Raw genomic sequence first — 19,470 nt, forward strand, 5'->3', positions numbered from 1 at the left:
CTCCGTGATATCCTCTCTTAATCTCTCCCAATTTGCTCGGGACCACGATTAATCCCTATCACGCTAATTATCAGCATCGCTCGAAGCGGCATATACGATATACGCGACACGTGTTTCTTTTAATAACGCGCGTATTCCTTCCCCTTCCCTCCCTCTCCCACATTGATTTTCATTTAGTTACTCAAGTGGGCATCGGGAATATTATGCGAAACAAGAGAGCATCGGGAATATTATGCGTAAAGCGAGCGCGTTTAATCATGCAAGTTATATCGCACGCGATGTAATCGAACGGACCGTAGAATCGGGTTTCGCATTAATTAAGGTGCGTGACGGCGATTAGCTGCTGGACCGCGGCGTAACGATAATTACCGATTCGCGGATGCTGCATCCGTCGGCGGCGTCATTGGTCGGTCGCGCATCGTTCAGATTTTCGGTTGTTCCGAGGTGTTGTTTTGATTGTTCATCGCGCGAGTACGCGCGACGAAACGAGTATCGCCGCAAAGTGCGAGTCGGCTGAAGTGGCGAATCGTCACATTTCGCGTTATTGTATAATTCATCAGAGGTGCATTACAGGCGGTGTAACACACGCCGGGAATGTGTGTGTGTGTGTGTGTGTGTGTGTGTGTGTGTGTGTGTTACGCGAGGTACGATCGTCGTTCTGCGTTAATTAACGGTTATAATTAACCATGCTCATTCCGCATCGACATAAACTACCAATCATAGAATGAATTTCGAGTTATTACACTCGTCGAGAGAATATCGCGCCCGGAAATCGTAATCGAGCAGCGAAAATTCGGGACAAATGCATGCGAAATGCCGAAGGCGGTAGTAATTAAAGCGCTTTAGGATAATTAGGCTGTAATGCCTACGTATTTTTCTTTGCGTTTTATCATTTAAACCATCATGATCGACTATCACTATCATCCGTACAATTTACTTAATCAATGTGTATATCGCGCAGATAAATAATTGTTGGAAGAGTAACCTGGATGTATTATGGATCTACGTAATGTATCGAATTAAGATACGCGTATACCAGTAATTAACCGTTTCTCCATTACGCGACATAATCTGTCGAAACGTATCATATTATTTGCGTTACTCGATGAATCAAACTTGTATTAACTTGTATTAACAGCACATTAAATCAAAATACTGGGGCAGTAATTAACTGCCTATACAAAATTCTCTCTTATTAAAAGCATGAAATACCATTTAAACTGTCAAATTGAGCGTTGCATTTCGTTGTATACAAGCTTGCGACAAAAAAAAATCACGTACAGAGGAAAAGAGAGGAGAGTGGGAGGGGAGAGAGAAAGAGAGAATGAGAGAGAATCGCGACAATTAATTCGTCACTACATTGCCATGTTAGACATCTAATGAACGTGTACAACATATAATAATATAGATATATATAAATAATAAATCATTGTAAATAAATTGAATATACGTTTTGCTGACGTATTAAGATACGCGTATTGGTAATTGGTAACTCATTTTCGATTACGCATAACCCGTCGAAATGTTACCTATAATATTATTCGGCACGTTACACGGCAAATCGCATATTTATCCTGAATTTATCGAGTGAGAGAAGTGAGAATCGTTACCCTTCTGTCCTTGTGTCTCATAGATCGAGCGATAACGCGTCGCAAGCCGGCCGTGTTTACAATACTGTGAAGTGCGCGCTTGACGAAGGAAGAAAGGCAGAGCTGCCAATACATACATCCCCCGCCTCACCGGCACGGACGTGGAAGGGATGACGTACACAAAGAAAGAACCGTATGTGTGCGCTCGGCCGAGCCGGCGAGCCGTGGGACTCAGAATTGGTAGCGCTGAAGAAAGGCAGAAAAAAAAAAACACCTACGCTTGTAACGGTCGCGACACATTCGTCGTATTTTGTTATCTATCTATCTATCTATCTATCTATAGTGGTTAGCAATTTGTTGTCTCCATGAAATTTTCTCTCGGAAACGAAATCTCAGTTGAACTAATGAATATATGAAGTTAACGTATATACGAGTTTTATATCTATCACGAGGTTACCCATCACGAGATTACTACGAATAAGAGTCGTGCCATGTAAAGAAAATCGCCGCGAACAATGTGTATCGTCATGCGTGTCGTTAGGATACAAAGGTTTCAGATACGATACGAGTTAGAAAGCTATGGTATGTCGTTCTGTGAACATCGTGTGTGAGGAAACACGACGGTGACTCTCGTGCTAAATATAAGGTGAGTTTTTTAATTCATCGATTAATAAATCGCATTATGCGCAAATGCAACTTTGCTCTATAAAAGCAGCATTTGCGTATTATGCGATATTAATTAATCGATGAATTAAAAAACTCGTTTATATTATCAAGATACGAATAATATTGATTGTATCTAATCAAATTCTTCCCGATTGTTGGACGCAGGAAATTGCAACCAGTGAGTATGACTTTTCGAGGACACGGCGAGACGATGATGACAACGCATCGAACTGTGAGTAACATTTCTCGTAATATTCGTGTACGACTGTTTCGTACGAATTTAATTTTGTGCCGCAGCATCACGATAATCGGGTTTTGGTAGAGCCTCTCTCGCGCTCTCGATATTATGCGTGCGAATTATATACCTAATAATATAAATAGGATTTATTCTGATTCTCTCATCTATTTTGTAGCGCGGCATTATTAAAACTTGAAATTCCACACGCGTAATTTAATTATTTCCTCTTATGAATATAGGGAATTATTGCGTAAGAGATAAAGAGAGATAGATTATATTTTCACATTATAATTTCAGTCATACTTATTGAAATTTCAAAAGTAAACTTATTGCAAATGTATTAAAATTTATTATTTCACATATCAAAATGTATATACATTTTTTAAAATATTCAAATAATTCCCTGAATACTTTTAACCCGGAAACCCTCGTTCGAATTTTGTAATTCTGCATTTTTAGTATTTTACATTTAATACATTTCTATTTCTTACACATCTTTGCCTCTCTCGGAACGACGCGACGTTGGAATAATATCACATTCACGTTTCTATTTTCGTGAGAATAACAATTGTCTCAGAAATGATATTTGCTCTAACAATTTTCGAGCGTTGAAAAGTCATAAGCGTACGTTGATTTGTATAATCTCTCGGTTTTGTATTATAATATATTTATAATCTCTGTATTTGGTATATATTTGTGTATTTAATATATATATATTTATCTCGACACATGTATTTGATGTATTTATCTCAGCATTATGTTTTCATACACAGCTTTTTTAAACATCTTTTGAAGCTTTTACGCGACAAACGTTTCATCCAGTTCAATTCCCATTTCACAAAATTTCACTGATCAATTAAAAATTAATAGAGACGATTCATTTGTCGAATTTTATTAATCATCTCATTTTTCATTATGCTTATATATTATATTGTTACTGTTTTATATTTTAAGATTAATATCTTTAGTATATATAATGCAACACGTTACATGGCATTATTTTACACAATTCATAGGTAGATCTCTGTTTAATAAAATATAAAAACACATAATATATATACCACACATATATGTATGTGTGTGTGTGTGTGTGTGTGTGTGTGTGTGTGTGTGTGTGTGTGTGTGTGTGTGTGTGTGTGTGTGTGTGTGTGTGTGTGTGTGTGTGTGTGTGTGTACAATAATACACAAAATATTAATGAAAAGCGTGGATAATATAAAAATTTGCAAAAATTTTATGAGAAGAAAGTAGAAAATATATTTACGACGAAATATATTTTGAATTTTGATATTTATCGAAGGAAATGCAATCGATTATTTTTCGCTTGTAACGATTTGTTGGTCATTGATCATTGCCATTAATCATAAAGAAAGATTTAAGAATGAAAATGTTAGCGTAGGAAAAGTTAATAGGACGAACGACTGAGCTTTCAGGAAGTTATAGGAACCGAGTCAAGGAAATCTTATTCGGAACGGTCGGTGGGTACACTGTGTCCGTCATAGATCACGGGGAAATCGTCCGCGAAGATTTAAGCGGTCGATCTGTGCCGCAGTTGCAACGGGCTACGAGGATTTTCTCTTAAATCTCAAGTCGATCGCGTCACCGTGCGAGCACACGTTCAGAAATGTCTGGTTTCGTCATCTCGATCTCAATAATGTTGGGCCTAAGGAAGGTTGAGTCGCAAAGTGAAAAGTCAGAATATCTGATTTGTTATATGACAAACAGTGGTCGAACATTTGAAAATACAATTTTATTCTATCTTGTTCGCGTTTATCTTGCCTTGCTTCGATATCCATCAGATTTGCATTTAACAAAGTAAACAGAGATTCGGTTTATAAAGGAAATTTACTCTCTTCGCCTGCGCGTTTCGTCATATATTTCAAATTTACGAATATTCCATCTTATTCTTGTCTTAATTCCAATTTCAGCTAAAATTAAATTTTCCGTGTAATAAATATTTGTTAAAAAAAAATTTACCACGACAACAAGAGATTAAAGCTTACATGTAGAAATAGATATATATAGAAATAAATACATATAGAATTTACAATAATGGAAAAAAGGCAAAAATCATTTCTAAAAATTCTTGATCGGACGGACAAGCCGGGCGTTGAAATGCCTGATGTTCACGCTATAGAAAAACAAACCATTAACGTAATAGAAGCAATGTATACGAATACAAATAAAATTTTTTCCCTTTGAAAATATTGAGGTCTTTTTGTGTTCGCGCCATGCCTTTTAAAATATTTACAAGATATTGTTTCGTTACACTGCACCGTTGTGTCGCGTCACAATTGCGGCGATTTGTAATTACTATAAACGATCTTACCGGAAATAAGGTACGGTGAGCTCGAGTCACGTTATGTTCACGATACAGGATGCATGAGGCCGGTAACGTGAGCACACCGGCAGCGAAGATGTAACCACTGAGGACGACGATGATCCTCGAGGGCCCGCGCGCCAGATGGATCATGGGTAGCCTAACCAGGAAGCACCAGACGCCGGTGGACAGCAACGTGCCCGCCATGGTAAACAGAAACGTGCCGGAGAAGAAGAGGTAGATGCTCGTGTAGGATACGGTCCCTTGGTGATTCTACAGCAAAAGAATCCAGAGGATCTACGGGGTGTTCGGTTACGGTCTCGTCTTTTCCGAATTTCTCGCTAGAGGATCTCCATGGGACATCTCTCCACGGAATGTCCCATGAGGAATCCTTCAAAAATTTGGAAACGTAACGATAAAGAATAATAGATTAGCAATACTATGAATCAATCGCGCATTCTCTTATTTAAAACGAACGAATACCATGTATAATATATATTATAGATATAATCTCTCAAACGTGGGTAAAAAATTATAATAAAAATTATAATAATTATAATAAAAAAGTAAAAATTATAATAATTTTCGCAAGTTACTCTATTAATTATTACGTTATTTAATATACTTTATTTAGTATTATTTAAGGATGCAAAACTTAAACGTTTGATGTTTAGTTATAATTGACATTCTGCATTAAAACGACTTGCATTAAAATTTTATGTTGTTCAGATAATGTATATAAATTTTTAAAATATCTATTATACTTTTATAAATCTAGAAAATATTGTATAACATATGCATCAAATTCAAGATATTTTTTCAAAATAATTTAGGTCATATAAATATAAAAATATTGATAAATTTTTTATATTATGAACATACGGTCCATTCTTTGATAGCTCACTGAACAGAAGCAATCATATTTCTGTGAAAAGTGAAACATTAGAGTTTCAAGAAATTCTTTGGAAGAAATTGGTCAGTAGATTTCTTATCGCTGATTGCGATCGTTTTTCATCTAGCTACGCTACGTTTATGTTATAGATTGTTGAAATGATTGGTCAATTATTACTTCCATATGGTTACAATACTATTGATAAATTTTTCTTATCTTACAATGCGATTTAATTAATTTTATTTTTTCTTTAAATAAAAATTCTTATAAATTAATTAAAATTAATAATTATAAAATATTATATATTTATATAAAATAATGAGAAACACACACACACACACATATATATATATATATGTGTGTGTTTTCTTATTTTCTTTTCATAAAAAGAAGTGAAAGATTTTAATCAAACTTTGGTAAATGTAATTAATGTCTGCGCGAACAGGCAGCTGGTAAATAAAAATTTTTTTTTTTTCGATAAATCTATAAAGTTATAATGCAACGTTTCTCATTATTTCCAATACTCCCGTAGTAACAGCGAAGTTAATGTGGCGGAGGAGAACCAAAGTCGTTGACACTGATATAGATATGATGATCGATTTTTCCGCGAGGAAAAGTTCTGGCAAATTTTCATTTCGTCGAAAAGTTTTCGCGGCCCATTGAAACTTTAAGAAGATTTCACAGTGCGGTGATTCCTCAACGATGTATGTTAATTTATGTGCGAACTGCATTAGGTCTGTAATATATTCAGTATTCACTTCTTGAGTGGCTCTGGATTATACTCCGATCCATCTCGTTTGGCGCGCTATTCTTTCCTCGCAATATAGGATAACCTGAGGGATTATTCCAATCGCGGAAAAGATGCCACTTTTCGAAATTACCGACATTGTTTCAAGAACTCGACTTAGTGTGCGCTTTCAGTAATGCAGGGAACAGTATGTGCAATCTTATCAGAGCACATACGTTGGCTCACTCCATCTACTTTATTTTAATAACCGCGAGCGTTATTTTAGCGAAGTGTAACGAGAGCAAAACATTGAGAGGGTAAAACGTTACGAATTTGTGGTCGATAGTTGTGTTCTCTTCGAGCACATTTTACATATCAAAGCTTAAAGTGCATACTTTATGTAGATAATAAGAAGAAAATCGTTTGATGGATACACAATATCTATCCATTGTTGTGTATTTAATTTAAACAGGTATTTTATGACTAACACTTATGCACGCGCTTTCAGTCGACGGAGCACAAAGCGACGGAGTTTGTACTTTTTACCTCGTTATTTCTATCTCAGTCGTGAAGACAATTTTATGTTTCCATCTCGGCGAGCTCAGTGAAATCATAGTTCGAGAGACATAAAGCGATGTAAAGCCCGATTGTAAGGGGACCGACTGAAGCAAACCGTCTCGGGAAAAGTCGCGAAAATAATTAAGGACGTCTATAAGTTTGCATGATTCAAAATGCACATCTCTCCTTTGTTTCGCGCTTACGATCTTCGAGCGTTTTCCGAGAGCGGGACGATCGGTAAAGCTTTGTACGTTAGTTAGTTAATAGCTTTCTTCTCGACTGAATTGCCTATTGTTCAAACGAAGCGGTCGAAGCTATAGTGCGCTATAGCAGCGAATTAGGTGTTCCAAAATTAAATCGGTTGGGGCGAAGAATAGTCGGGACTGGTCTTAGTTACGCGGCAAGACAGAGCGAGGGATGTCGGGAATTCGTCGTGGAGAAACAAACATACTCGGCTACTTCGCAAGTTGCTCGGTAGAGAAGCTTGAGCGAAATTTGATGAAAGAAAAGCGGCAAGCGAGAATGAAAGAGAGAGAAAGAGAAAGTGAGAGTGAGAAAGAGAGAGAGAGAGAGAGAGAAAGAGAGAATATCTAGAGGCGCAAAGGAAACGCGAGTTCTTATTAGCTTCGCTTCCCGCACTTCTCCAGGTCGGGAAACAAATAGATCGTAAAGATTGTGCTTCAGTTAACGCCCGAAATTCCAAGGCGGGCGGTTACGACGCGATGATGCGGATATAAAAAACAACCAGCGCGCCGTGGATGCAGCTTTTACGCTTGTCTTCTCCCACGAACGCTTGTTAAAATCATTTTCTTGAAAATCGAAAGTCGAGGGAGATGTAGGTCGAGACTTGAATTCGAAAACGGAATCCCTTCGACAAACTGCAAACGGAATGACTGAATGTTTCACCGGGATATATAAGACAGGGAATATTCAATTCATAGAGGAAGCGGGGGGAGGAGCGCGTCCAATTATCGGCAAGGCTTTTCAGCTTGAGCAGCTGCAGTCTGTGCTTCGGATATTGATCCTATCCCTGGGATATCACCTGGGATTGGCGCGATTCGGCAGGACAACTCCATCACCCATTTGACCGTCGCGTAACGTAGGACCGTTCCTAAGCTGTTATGTCGCATTTATGGGTATTTGACATTGATTCCGATTTTGCGGCCGGATTGGATTAGCCCGATTGCAAGCGTGGAATGTATACCTCGCGTCTGCTTTCTAAACTTGAGAGAGAGAGAGAGATTGGCGTATCGGTACCGTACACGTATCAACCGCCCTACCGTGCTCTGCACGCCAACTTCATCAAATATTTACCAGGTGCAAAGTACGAAGTTTACGCTTCACCTGTTACGGCACGCGCGCACTTTCATGCGCTGCCACGCGAGCACGTTTGCAACAACGGCATAACCGTTTTGCTAATGTATCTGCCTTGATATTTTTGATGTTGAACGGAGAATTATATAGCCGCAGAGGGCAATTCGTTCAATGTTTACGAATTTTTATCGCGCGTTTGCGCTATGTTACGCTTCTAAATATCTCATAATGATAAAAGGATTCAATATTTTTAACGTCCCAGTTTATATATGCTTATACACCCATATTTATTATACAGATTGCAGACGTCTAAGATATAGTAAAAGTATAGGTAAAGTCTGATTAAAATTCTGGAAAAAAACAGAGAAATTTCAAAAATCATTAATAATAGAACTTTATTATTATTTTTAAATGTACTGTGATATAGTAAATATTTAGTCATGAATATTGAAACCGTATAAAATTAATTTTATTCATAAGGCGTCTGTTGAAGAGCCTTACTAAATGCGAAGACCCGAATTCGAGATATAGGTGTATGTGTGTGTATGTGTAACAACCTTAGAATCAATAATCTGTAGCGCGGTACATCTCTTGTTTCGCATCTGTGTTCGCATCGTACAGATTCCCGTGCGAATTCCCGACTTCGTTAATTGCTAATTAGAAGTATACCATAAAACATTAACGATCAAATCGAAGTTATCGTGGAATATATCGTTCATTAAGAACAGCAATTAAGATTCACGAGTTAATCAACTCCGAAAGAAGAGAAAAGAAAGACAATAGAAGAGAAAAGTTAAGGTCAAATCAGAAATCTTCTTCTCCGAAGAATGTAAGAAAATCAGAAAATTGAATCTCAGTATTCCAACCTAACAATTACATGATTAATAACCGATTAATGTGCATAATGAGAACTGCACGTTACTCGGGGTTCTTTGATCATCCCAATCTGCATGGTGACGCTGCCTTGACACGTCATATTCAAAGGGCTTTTCACAGACACCACACAGAAACCACAGGCAGTTTACGTGCTATATACGGCGTTAGTTGTCACTTCTTTGGTCGACATTTCCTTGAAGGTCTTCGTGCACGCTCTTGCGCGTAAATGTTGTTACTAACGTAATCGCGTGAATCTAAAGCCAAGTATCCGTACATGTGCACGCTAAGCCTCTTATTCAGACTATACTTACTTCGGTCGATCTCGAAAACAAATATTTAAGATTTTTACTTAAAGACTTCGTAGCAACAATTCTTTGCTGCCTTAAGAACTTGAGAAAGATAATCTGGAGTTGAGAAACTTAAATTTCAATTATATTTCCCAAGCTCTTAAAAAAGTAGATTGCACTCTGTTGTTGCATCGAAGAGTCCTTAATTTTTCTTTAATTGTTATGTATATATTATTTAGATGTAACATGTGCCATATTTAATTTGATTCAATTTTGCTAATATCGTTTCGCATTTACCTCAAATAAGGTTTGTAACTGCTATTAATCTCGAGAGATGATTTCCAGTTACTTAAAGATCATACTATACGTTGTTGTAAATTTAAATTTGCGATAACCGAGCGTGGTGTCCTTAATACATTTTCCCAAACGGTCGGTGATGTATGCTCAGGCAGGTTGTTCTCCATTTCCCGCATATACGGTTGGAAGCCAGAATGACGGGGAACGGGTGGGGTTGAAAACGGGTGGATGACGATTAACGAACGATTATTAAGGTGGACCCTTATCGTGGTAATTGCGCGGAATAAATCCAGGTTGCGGACAAATGAATGAACGAATGAACGGACGAATGAGCGAGCGAACGGACGAACAACGAAGACGACGAGCACGACGGCGCCGTAATTTTCTGGGTGGACGAGCGTTCGGATGACGTGCTTGGTTTCTCGCATTACTCTACCTGCACTCAGTTAACCGACACGAGCGGCACGATAATCTTTTTAACTCGTCCGCTGTTAATCGACGTTCGGTTTCGCACCCTTCGCACGTAGGGAAGCCCCTGATGGCTCTCGGGAGTCCACGTTCCTGTTTTGACAAACGCGCCGAGCGACCCGTAAACGCCGATGATAGCGAAAATACCGTTCGCCGGCGAAAGTAGCCGAGAATGCAGCCAATTTCGAGCGTGATTTAAATTGAAACTCGCTATAGCTTTTCCACTTTGAGTGGACATCAACGCTTTGATTATCGTAAATATAAATGCACAAGTAAATCATGAATGGCTAAACATTAGTCGTTCGCTTGTTAAACGCCATTGAAATACAAATGAATGTATTGATGTATTGATGTATTGATGAATTGAATGTATTGAAGGTATTGTAATATATGGATAAATTTAACACCTATATAATATACATACATACATACATACATACATACATACATGTATGTATGTTATTATAATATAAGTATTAAGTATCCTTATTCGCATATGTATAGGATCTTACTCTCTTTATAAAAAATCAAATATCATTATTTTTATCTCTCAGATTGCTTCGAAAAATATTTAATTCTCGTCAGCAAAGGCACTTTTTAGTACCAATATCACGTTCTATCGATGTACCCAATATGCAGAGAGACTTATCTCGACACGTACGGTGATTTAAGGGAATTCATATGAATCGATTCATAATAAAAGGAGAGGAAGCAAAGTCACGCACACCCGTAAACGTTCCCTTCGAAAACGGATGTAGGGGATAATAGCACTGCGGGATCATAATTACTGTTATTACATCTCTGAAACGAATTGCCATTCTTTATTATCTCGTTCTCTATCAATTCTCTCCCATAGTTTCCACTTGTTCCTACCTATCTCACCGTCTGAACCGTAATTTTCATGTTTAAATTCATAAAATCGTGCCAAAGCGCTTTAACACTTATGTAAAACAATTTTTTCCAGATGATATCTTTATACCCTGATCGACTTGTGAACGCGTGAACAATTTTATTCGCTTCAGATACGAGTAATTAACATTCATTCACCTTGTTGTTTTCTCTTGTAGGCATAGATTACCCTTCATTATTCTCGATTTTTTTTTTCTTCCTACGCTCCACACCCTTTCTCTCCTTTCCTCTCCCTCTAAGCATCTATTTTTCCCCCTGACGCGTTTCATCCGCTTCCTGCTGTTGCGCGAACGATAAAAATACCTTGCGTGATAAATAAAACAATCACACACCATAATCCTTTTGCTCGGTCGGCCGACGTTAATCGCCGATCGATTCTGCACGCACGAGGCACAGATAGAGAGGCACATGAAGGTAGGAAGGAAGGAAGGAAACGAGATACGGTTACCATCATTTCCGGAACGGATGCTAGAGGGGATTCGATAATTGTCGTTTCTGTTACGGCTCGTATGGCCGACCAGACGACCGCTGCATTCATGACGCTTTATTTATCCCTGGCGTCACCATAAAAACACAATACACTCTGTAACGTATATAATATCTTGCATCTATGTAATTTGTAAACCGCATACAATGAGAATAATTCAACGCAATTACCATGCCACCAGAATTATCTGAGATAATTATCTGTAGTACACTTAAGCCAACTGCAAGCCTGTCACGTGACAATAACAAGGTAAGATATTAATTACATGCGGAGTAGTTTGCTAATGCGCAACTGGTTATCAATCTGCCGCGAGGACTAATTAAAATTTAAAGGTATTTATATGATTGCTAAATTTAATATTTGTCAAAATATTTGTAAGAAATAATTAGTAAAATTACTAAATAAATATTTTATTAATACTTAATAAAGGATCTCTAGTCAGATTCAGGGAGGAAGAATAAGAATAAACTTACAAATATAACACCACACGCACATACACCTCATCTTTATTGATATAAATATGCAAATATATAAAATAAAAATATAAAAAATATAAAAATATAAATAAAAAAATATAAAAGATATAAAAATATAAAAATATATGTATAATACACAAATAAATTCTACACGATTGAATAAAATATGTATAAACAAATTGAAATTTTTTACAATAAAATAACATCAAATCTTTGATATTTTTTTTTAACGAAACAATACTATTGCCTCCAGCTATCTCATACTAAAACTTTTTCAATTGTATAGTTAATATAGATTATTAATTTCGTTAAATAAATATTTCGTCTTTTATTAAATATTTTGCCTTTTACTAAAATTTCCGTATAAGAGAATATTTTTTATTTAATTTAAAAATTATTTTTTAATTATATTTTAATTATTTTTAATTTAAGAATTTATATGAAAACGTAATAATTTTTTTAAAAGTCCAGAATTCCAATTATAATTGCACTATAAAATGCATAATAAATTTTAGGATTCTTTTTCTTTGATTTAAGACAAATTTTTTTCTGTTCTTAATTATGTGACCTAATTGTGACATTACGTGACTCAGAATATTTTTCTTATCGAATCCTTCAAAAATTCAAAATTACGCGCAGACAAAAATTCGATTCGCTAGCACTCGACATTCAAGTACGCGTAATTTTCGCATGGATCACGACGCGAATTAGGTAGTAATTAATTTACAATTTGACGAGGAAATTCGCAGGTCCGACGAAAATGCGAAAAGGGAAATGATCGACTCGTGTTGCATGGCCGGTCATTAAATGAAGCCCGTGCGGCGATCCGTTCGACAATGCCGGAAACCCCGCGTAATTCCTCGTGTAATTCGAAGCCGATTTCACGGAATTTCGGCGACCGAGTTAATACAACCAGTATTCCCATCCGCAATGCAAAATAATGATGGCTTATGGCAAGAAATTACATACGCGCGTTTGCATTGCGAGAGGCACGTCCGACGTGCCGTTGATTATCTCTACTCAACCGCGAACAAGTAGATCAACTAGATATCTACAATGAAAATTGATTCACGAGATAACCTCTTGCTCAATTTATGGGAAAGCATAGCGAGAGAGAGAGAGAGAGAGAGAGAGGGAGGGAGTCAAGAGTCAACTAAAGACGAGGAGAGGAAAAAGCGTCTGTGACGGAAAATCTAAATGTGTTCACCACCTTCGTGTCAAATAACCTCACATCCATGTCTGTACATTGGAAATCGGTGCTAAAAAGATAAGGAACTCCATTTCCGCGAAGACGCTGTCGCAATCTGACGATCTTCGATGGCGCTAACTTCTCGACGATACGGTTAACGAGTTCGTAATAATATATTCGACGAACCTGGCCCGCGGCGTCTGCATCCTAGTTTCGGATGCAACGACATAGATTGATATAGAAAGCTATAATACGTAACTTCTCTTAGGGAGATTCCTCTATGAGTACAAAGCTATCTTCAGTTGTGTAAAGATAAAGATCTTCTACTAAATAATAATCGCAGGGTGGAATTTTTGTTTCTAATTTGCTTTTGCGTTTGTTGTTGATAAATTATTCATTGACAATTTTTACGAGAGAAATCAGTTTCGAAAAGTTTTAACGAGTAATAAAATGATGTTGATTTTGTAACAGAGCTACGGGAACTTTTTTAACGATAATAACACATTTTCACATTTTGCGTTGCCTCACTAGCGAAATAACGGGAGGTTAACAACGAATTAACTTTGTTGCCTGTAAACTTACAGACGCGCATGTGAGGGCTAACGAGCTATGCGCAACCGATTCAAATAGCGGACGTAATTCGGCAATCGCTAAACTGCCGAAACGCGCACGCGGGCCGCTATAGGCGTGCTACATGTTATGAGATTAATATGAAATTAGCACTAATATGTGAATCTAATCATCTGATTATATGGGCGACTTGCTCGACGGAACAAAATCGATTTTCGCGGCGATCGCAAATCCCCGATCTGCCGAGCTATCGCGCCGGAACATAACGCGCTACGTTAACATAAAGTTAACTTTATACGCGTTGACTTGCGTGGGTGCGATCAAATTTCTTCTCGCGTAAAATAGCGACTCGAGCAACGAGGTTATCGCGGTGTATCGTAACGCGCGTGCATAATTTTCGCGAAATAATTGACGAGCATACATATAACACGTTGAACCGCGCGCACACTTCTTGTAACTTCGTACTATTAACACGTTACAAAGCTTTGTGATTTTATATAATGTCTCAAGACTCGACTTTCCGAAAAGCGAAACACTGTCACATAAATATATCGATCGTGATTGTAATTTTCCCTATAATTTTCTTTAAGAACACACAGAGAGAATAAATCACGAAAATCGAATTCATTATCTTTACGTGAAAATTATTAATTCATTAGACATAATAATTTTTCAACGCAAAAGTATGAAATTCGATTAATTGAGGTACATTTGAAGTTTACGAAGATAAAAAGGGGAAAGTGAAAAACTTTTTCAATGACAAGTACTTGATTAATCTTTCGTTGGTGCACGCTAGAACACGCAGAATTTCCGAGAAAATCACGAACATAGGCGAGCACGATAGGTCGGCACGCGCGTGTTTCAAAAAACCGATCGCGCGATTACTGAGGTAATTATTTATCACCGTTGAAATCGACTGCCGCGAGCAGCACTAGGAAATATCACCCGGGAAAATCTGCGTTGCATCGCGCCAGCATTGCGACGCGCGAGCATGAAGTGGAGAGAAAAAAAAAAAGAAGGTCGAAGTGGCCCTCTCGTGACTTCGCTGCCTTTCATTTGCTGGATGGGAAGCGATTAATTATGTGCTCGAAGGTGCGCAACTCCGTTATACTTGGTGACCCGAGACTGCTTTAAAGTTGAAGTGGGTTAGTTTTAGCGAGATGTTGAACACGATGTTGGAACAGAGATCGTAAGCGTGAAACGTTCGAAAGCGTAAGTTTTAACGATCGGTTAAACGCGCGCAATTAAAACGCATTACATTGCATGATTTTGACAGCGCAATTTTCTATCTCCATCCGCCGCGATGACAAATTAGGGAGACGGTAGATTTATCAATCGATTAATGCACTATTTGTCACACAAATGGATATTGCGAGAAAATAAGTACAAAAATGAAATAAATTGCCAATATTTTATCGTGAAACAAATTTGTTTTGATCCAAACGTGTGTGTGTGTGTGGGGGGGAGGTGTGTGTGTGTGTGTGTGTGTGTGTGTGTGTGTGTGTGTGTGTGTGTGGGTGGTGTGTGGTGTGTGGTGTGTGTGTAACACAAAACCGATGTCGAAAGAATGAAATATTTGTTTGCGTATAAAGTATAAATGACAAAGCGTAATGGTAATATAATCGAGAAAAATTATTGAGAGAAAAATGTAATTTTCGACAATATGCCCTAACACACATTTTTTTCAAAATCAAACTAACTAAACACTAAATTTTATAAACATGCAATACTTTAAAATGCAATTTTTTAAAATTATGCAATATTTTTTATATATATATATATATCATAATATCTGTTTATTATCAAATAGTGCACTTAATTATTGGGATATTACAATTTAATCGATTTTCTACTTTGCCCTCATGCTTTAATAATCTCAAAAGAGCGACTAAATCACGATTAAACGAATTGAATAATGCGCTTATAATCGCATTTAAATATCGGTAAAACTTAACCGAGAAGAAAATGCGCAATGGCGCGCGTTAATCTCATAGATTATGAATAACGTGGAAACATCTCACTGTTGTTCTCATGAATGAACAAATGTCTGATTATCGACGTGCAACGGGATATGACGCAAATCGTAACGTTTAGCGTGCACACGTATTTCTTATTTTTTGTGTTTCAATGTGTTGTGTAAACGTCTCGTTTTTTCTCGCGAACGTACGCAAACGTGCCTTCGATTTTTATTTTTTGCGAACGATAAAAACGCTTAATTTATTTACCTATCGGATTTCCTACGTCCAGAGTCAGTTGTACGACAGTATCTTAATTTTACATCTATCTATCTTATCATCCGACCGAATGAGAGCTATATGATATATATAGATAAATATGCTTATACATGAATGCGATGAAGTTCGGTACTTCTACGGTACTATTGCACCGTCACGTTTCATCGGATTAATCGGTCTTGTCAAAGCAATTAATTATATCGTCGTTAGACTAATAGTAGCTGGGATACTCAATATATTATAATATATACATGTCAAGGACTAATATTAGATGACAAACTCTATCATTATGTAAACCTGACAAATTATTATTTACACAATTGTTACATATATTGTATTGCTTCTTATGAATATAAATGAATATAAAAATATAAAAGAACTAAATATTTTTTTGAGGTATGTATCAAAAATAAGAAATAACACGATTTCTGTTTTATAATAATTTGTAAAGTATATGTAGAAATTACCTAACATTATTGATTGCGCACTTTCGTAACGAATAGTTTACTTTCATGATAAAATGAATGAATAGAATGATAGAATGAATGGCATGAATATCTGTGTATTTTATCTGAGCAAAACACAAGTTTACGTGAATTTTTTAACCTGATTTGTCACGGCGATTAACTCGCTTCGTGTCGGGCACGATAAAACGTGATTGCCATGATATTGACGTGAGATTTTGCTTGTCAAAGTTGCTTTTTCCATGTTTCGCAATTGATCCTCAGTACTCATCATAACTTCATCCAGATTCTCAATCTTGACAGAGTCTTCAGATATTGATTGCATTGCGAAGATGAAAATCGATCAACAATTTTTCTTAGATAATATGTCGATTCTGGCCATCTTCTTCACTGGTCTCTCATCTTCCTATATTCAAATAACAGTTTTGATTAGTTAAAATCTTTAATTATATAATCTATGGTTTTTAAAGTCTATGGCTACATTCAAGAAACACAATGGTTATGTGGTCATAAAATGAAAACTCATTTGATATATTCAGATATAAGATGGATAAAAGTGAATTTCAACGATTACTGAGCATTCAACTGTTATGTTTGAATTGAATGTAATTATAGTATTTTTGTTATATGACCAAATTGTTTCCAATATGTTGATTAGCTATAGAATAGAAAATTTCTTAAGACTTGAAAACTTTCCAATAAGTTAGTAAAATTCATACAAAAAAATGATATTAACCTTAAATAAGTAAAGGTTAGACATATTTGTAAAAGAAAAATAGCAAGCAAAATGTATTTTCCTTTTCAATTTCCATTTCAAATATATGAAATATATCAGATTTCAAAATGGACACAAATTGTTTATAAATTAATATCATTGTATTATTGTTAAGAGTTGATATTTATTGTCACTGTCAACAGAGATCAATTTTATTTGTCTATATACCTCAGATATAAGAATATGCTGAAATAATCATTATAAACAAAGTTCCAAATTTAGTCACTCATTATATCACATTATCCGTCATTCGATGTAAGATAATAATTTTAATTAGCAATTTATTCGGGTGCAAACTCGAAAACAGCTTCCTTTGCAAGATAACTTAATGTACCAAGTATTGTGCAGCTCTATTACAATAAGTCAGTGGCTTTACAGTGGTTTCTGTCGTTCTATCATTTATATCTGACGAATTGAATCGGTTTGTTAAAGTTTGTTGATAATTTCAGGGTAACGTTGTTTCGTAACGAAAAGCGGAGAATGTGGTATCGAACGGTTTCAGTTTTCATCCAATTATCGACTGTCGACATCAGGTCAATGTTCTCTTAGCTCTCAAAGGTTTTATGTTACGCGGAACAAACGGAAGGTTCGTTAGGATAATCATTCGATGGCAAAATTATTTTAGATAAAAGATATTTACTTATAATGAAAGAAAATTAAATGTATCTTGATATAAATAACGATACCATATTATCATTTATATAACAATCCTTCTCTGTATATTATAAATCTTTTTTTAGTCGAATTTTTTACACGGTTTCATCTCCTCCTTTATCCCTTCGCAATAAAGTGCAAGAAGTTCAGATAAAAAGAATAAACTTATATATCGTATATATATATATATATATTTTTTTTTTTTTTCTTTAAATTTCTTTTTCATTAAGTTGTTTCATCTCTTTAATGTTTCAATTATTGTTTCAATTATTGTTCATTAACGATCTACATCGTAACAATTCTGTATATGCTTCGACTATTATATTATTATGGAGTTAATAAAAAAATGAGAAATTATATTCTTATGTAACTATAATTAAATAATTATTTATAAGTAATTATTTATAAAAAATAATATTAATTAATATGTCAAAAAGCTATTATTTCTTTCCTTCTCATTATCTGAAATATCTGAAATATTCAATTTAGAAATACTGTAATTTGTACAATTTTTATTTCATTTTATTTTAACTTTTTATTTTATTTTAAAATTTTTCGAAAAAATGTATTGTTATGTTATACATATTACAATAAAATATTACTATACAATATCAACTGATCAAAATGTTGTATTTTTTTGTAGGATTATTTGTCAAGCATGAATAAATGTATATATATTTCTAATATAAAAAGAAAAGAATTATAGTGAAATTATTTAGTTACAAATTGTTAATAACATGAGCAAATATATGAACTATGGCGACAACTTCTGGATTGCATATAAAGCTTCAATCGTTATTTATGTACCAACATTCGATAAAAAATTTCTTTCAATACAGTAGCCAATACTAATAATTATTACTAAATAAATCAAAGAAGAATATTAACAGATATAAATTATGCTTTATATTATTACTTTCATTTTTCTAATATCTGTATTGTGCTAATTGAAGATAACTATATAGTAAGTAAAATGTTAGCAATATGTCGGCAAATCATCACCAGATTCGATCAGAACGTATTAGCAGACTGATATCAACATTCTCATTTAGCTTAGATTTTATCGGCAGGATTTCACCTGTAGAAACTAAGCAACATTAATAGCAGAGATCTGGCAGATACAGCAGCTTATTACCATAGCGGACTCTGCCAGATTTCTGCCACTAACACTTTTATACGAAAAGCCTACTCGATTTCTTAGCCAATTTGTCGTTACGTCAGATTCTGTTTGGTTTCCAATATCAATAATTATTATTTAGTAAATGAGTCAAAAAAGGATATTAACAGATGTAAATTATTATTCTTATCATTTTTTTCTTATAATATTTGTATGATGCTAATTAAAAATAGCTATCTAGTAAACAAAATGTTAGCAGTATGTCGGTTCATCGTCAGCAGATTCAGAATATGTTGGCAGACTGATATCAACATTGTCATTCAGCTTAGATTTTATCGGCAGAACCATAGAAGCTAAGCAACAGA

General features: G+C 35.5%; 1 protein-coding gene and 1 long non-coding RNA gene across 2 annotated transcripts; one reads left to right on the top strand and one right to left on the bottom strand.

Moving 5' to 3' along the window:
* The first annotated feature begins 1,696 nt into the window (after positions 1-1,696).
* On the top strand, positions 1,697-5,011 carry LOC112552363 (uncharacterized). The gene is made up of 3 exons (XR_003096574.2): positions 1,697-2,171; positions 2,421-2,487; positions 4,869-5,011. It is a non-coding gene; the product is annotated as an uncharacterized LOC112552363 (long non-coding RNA).
* Positions 4,223-18,049, bottom strand: LOC148935787 (uncharacterized). The gene is made up of 4 exons (XM_089080850.1): positions 17,503-18,049; positions 16,702-16,965; positions 4,821-5,084; positions 4,223-4,622 (listed from the first exon to the last, which is right to left on the bottom strand). Exons 2-4 carry the CDS (start codon positions 16,882-16,884, stop codon positions 4,536-4,538), a joined length of 534 nt encoding a protein of 177 aa, XP_088936976.1. The 5' UTR covers positions 16,885-16,965; positions 17,503-18,049; the 3' UTR covers positions 4,223-4,535.
* Positions 18,050-19,470: the final 1,421 nt, after the last annotated feature.

The sequence above is a fragment of the Pogonomyrmex barbatus genome, unplaced genomic scaffold, assembly GCF_055798465.1.
Source record: "Pogonomyrmex barbatus isolate J1 unplaced genomic scaffold, ASM5579846v1 scaffold4, whole genome shotgun sequence".
Taxonomy (NCBI): Eukaryota; Metazoa; Arthropoda; class Insecta; order Hymenoptera; family Formicidae; genus Pogonomyrmex; species Pogonomyrmex barbatus.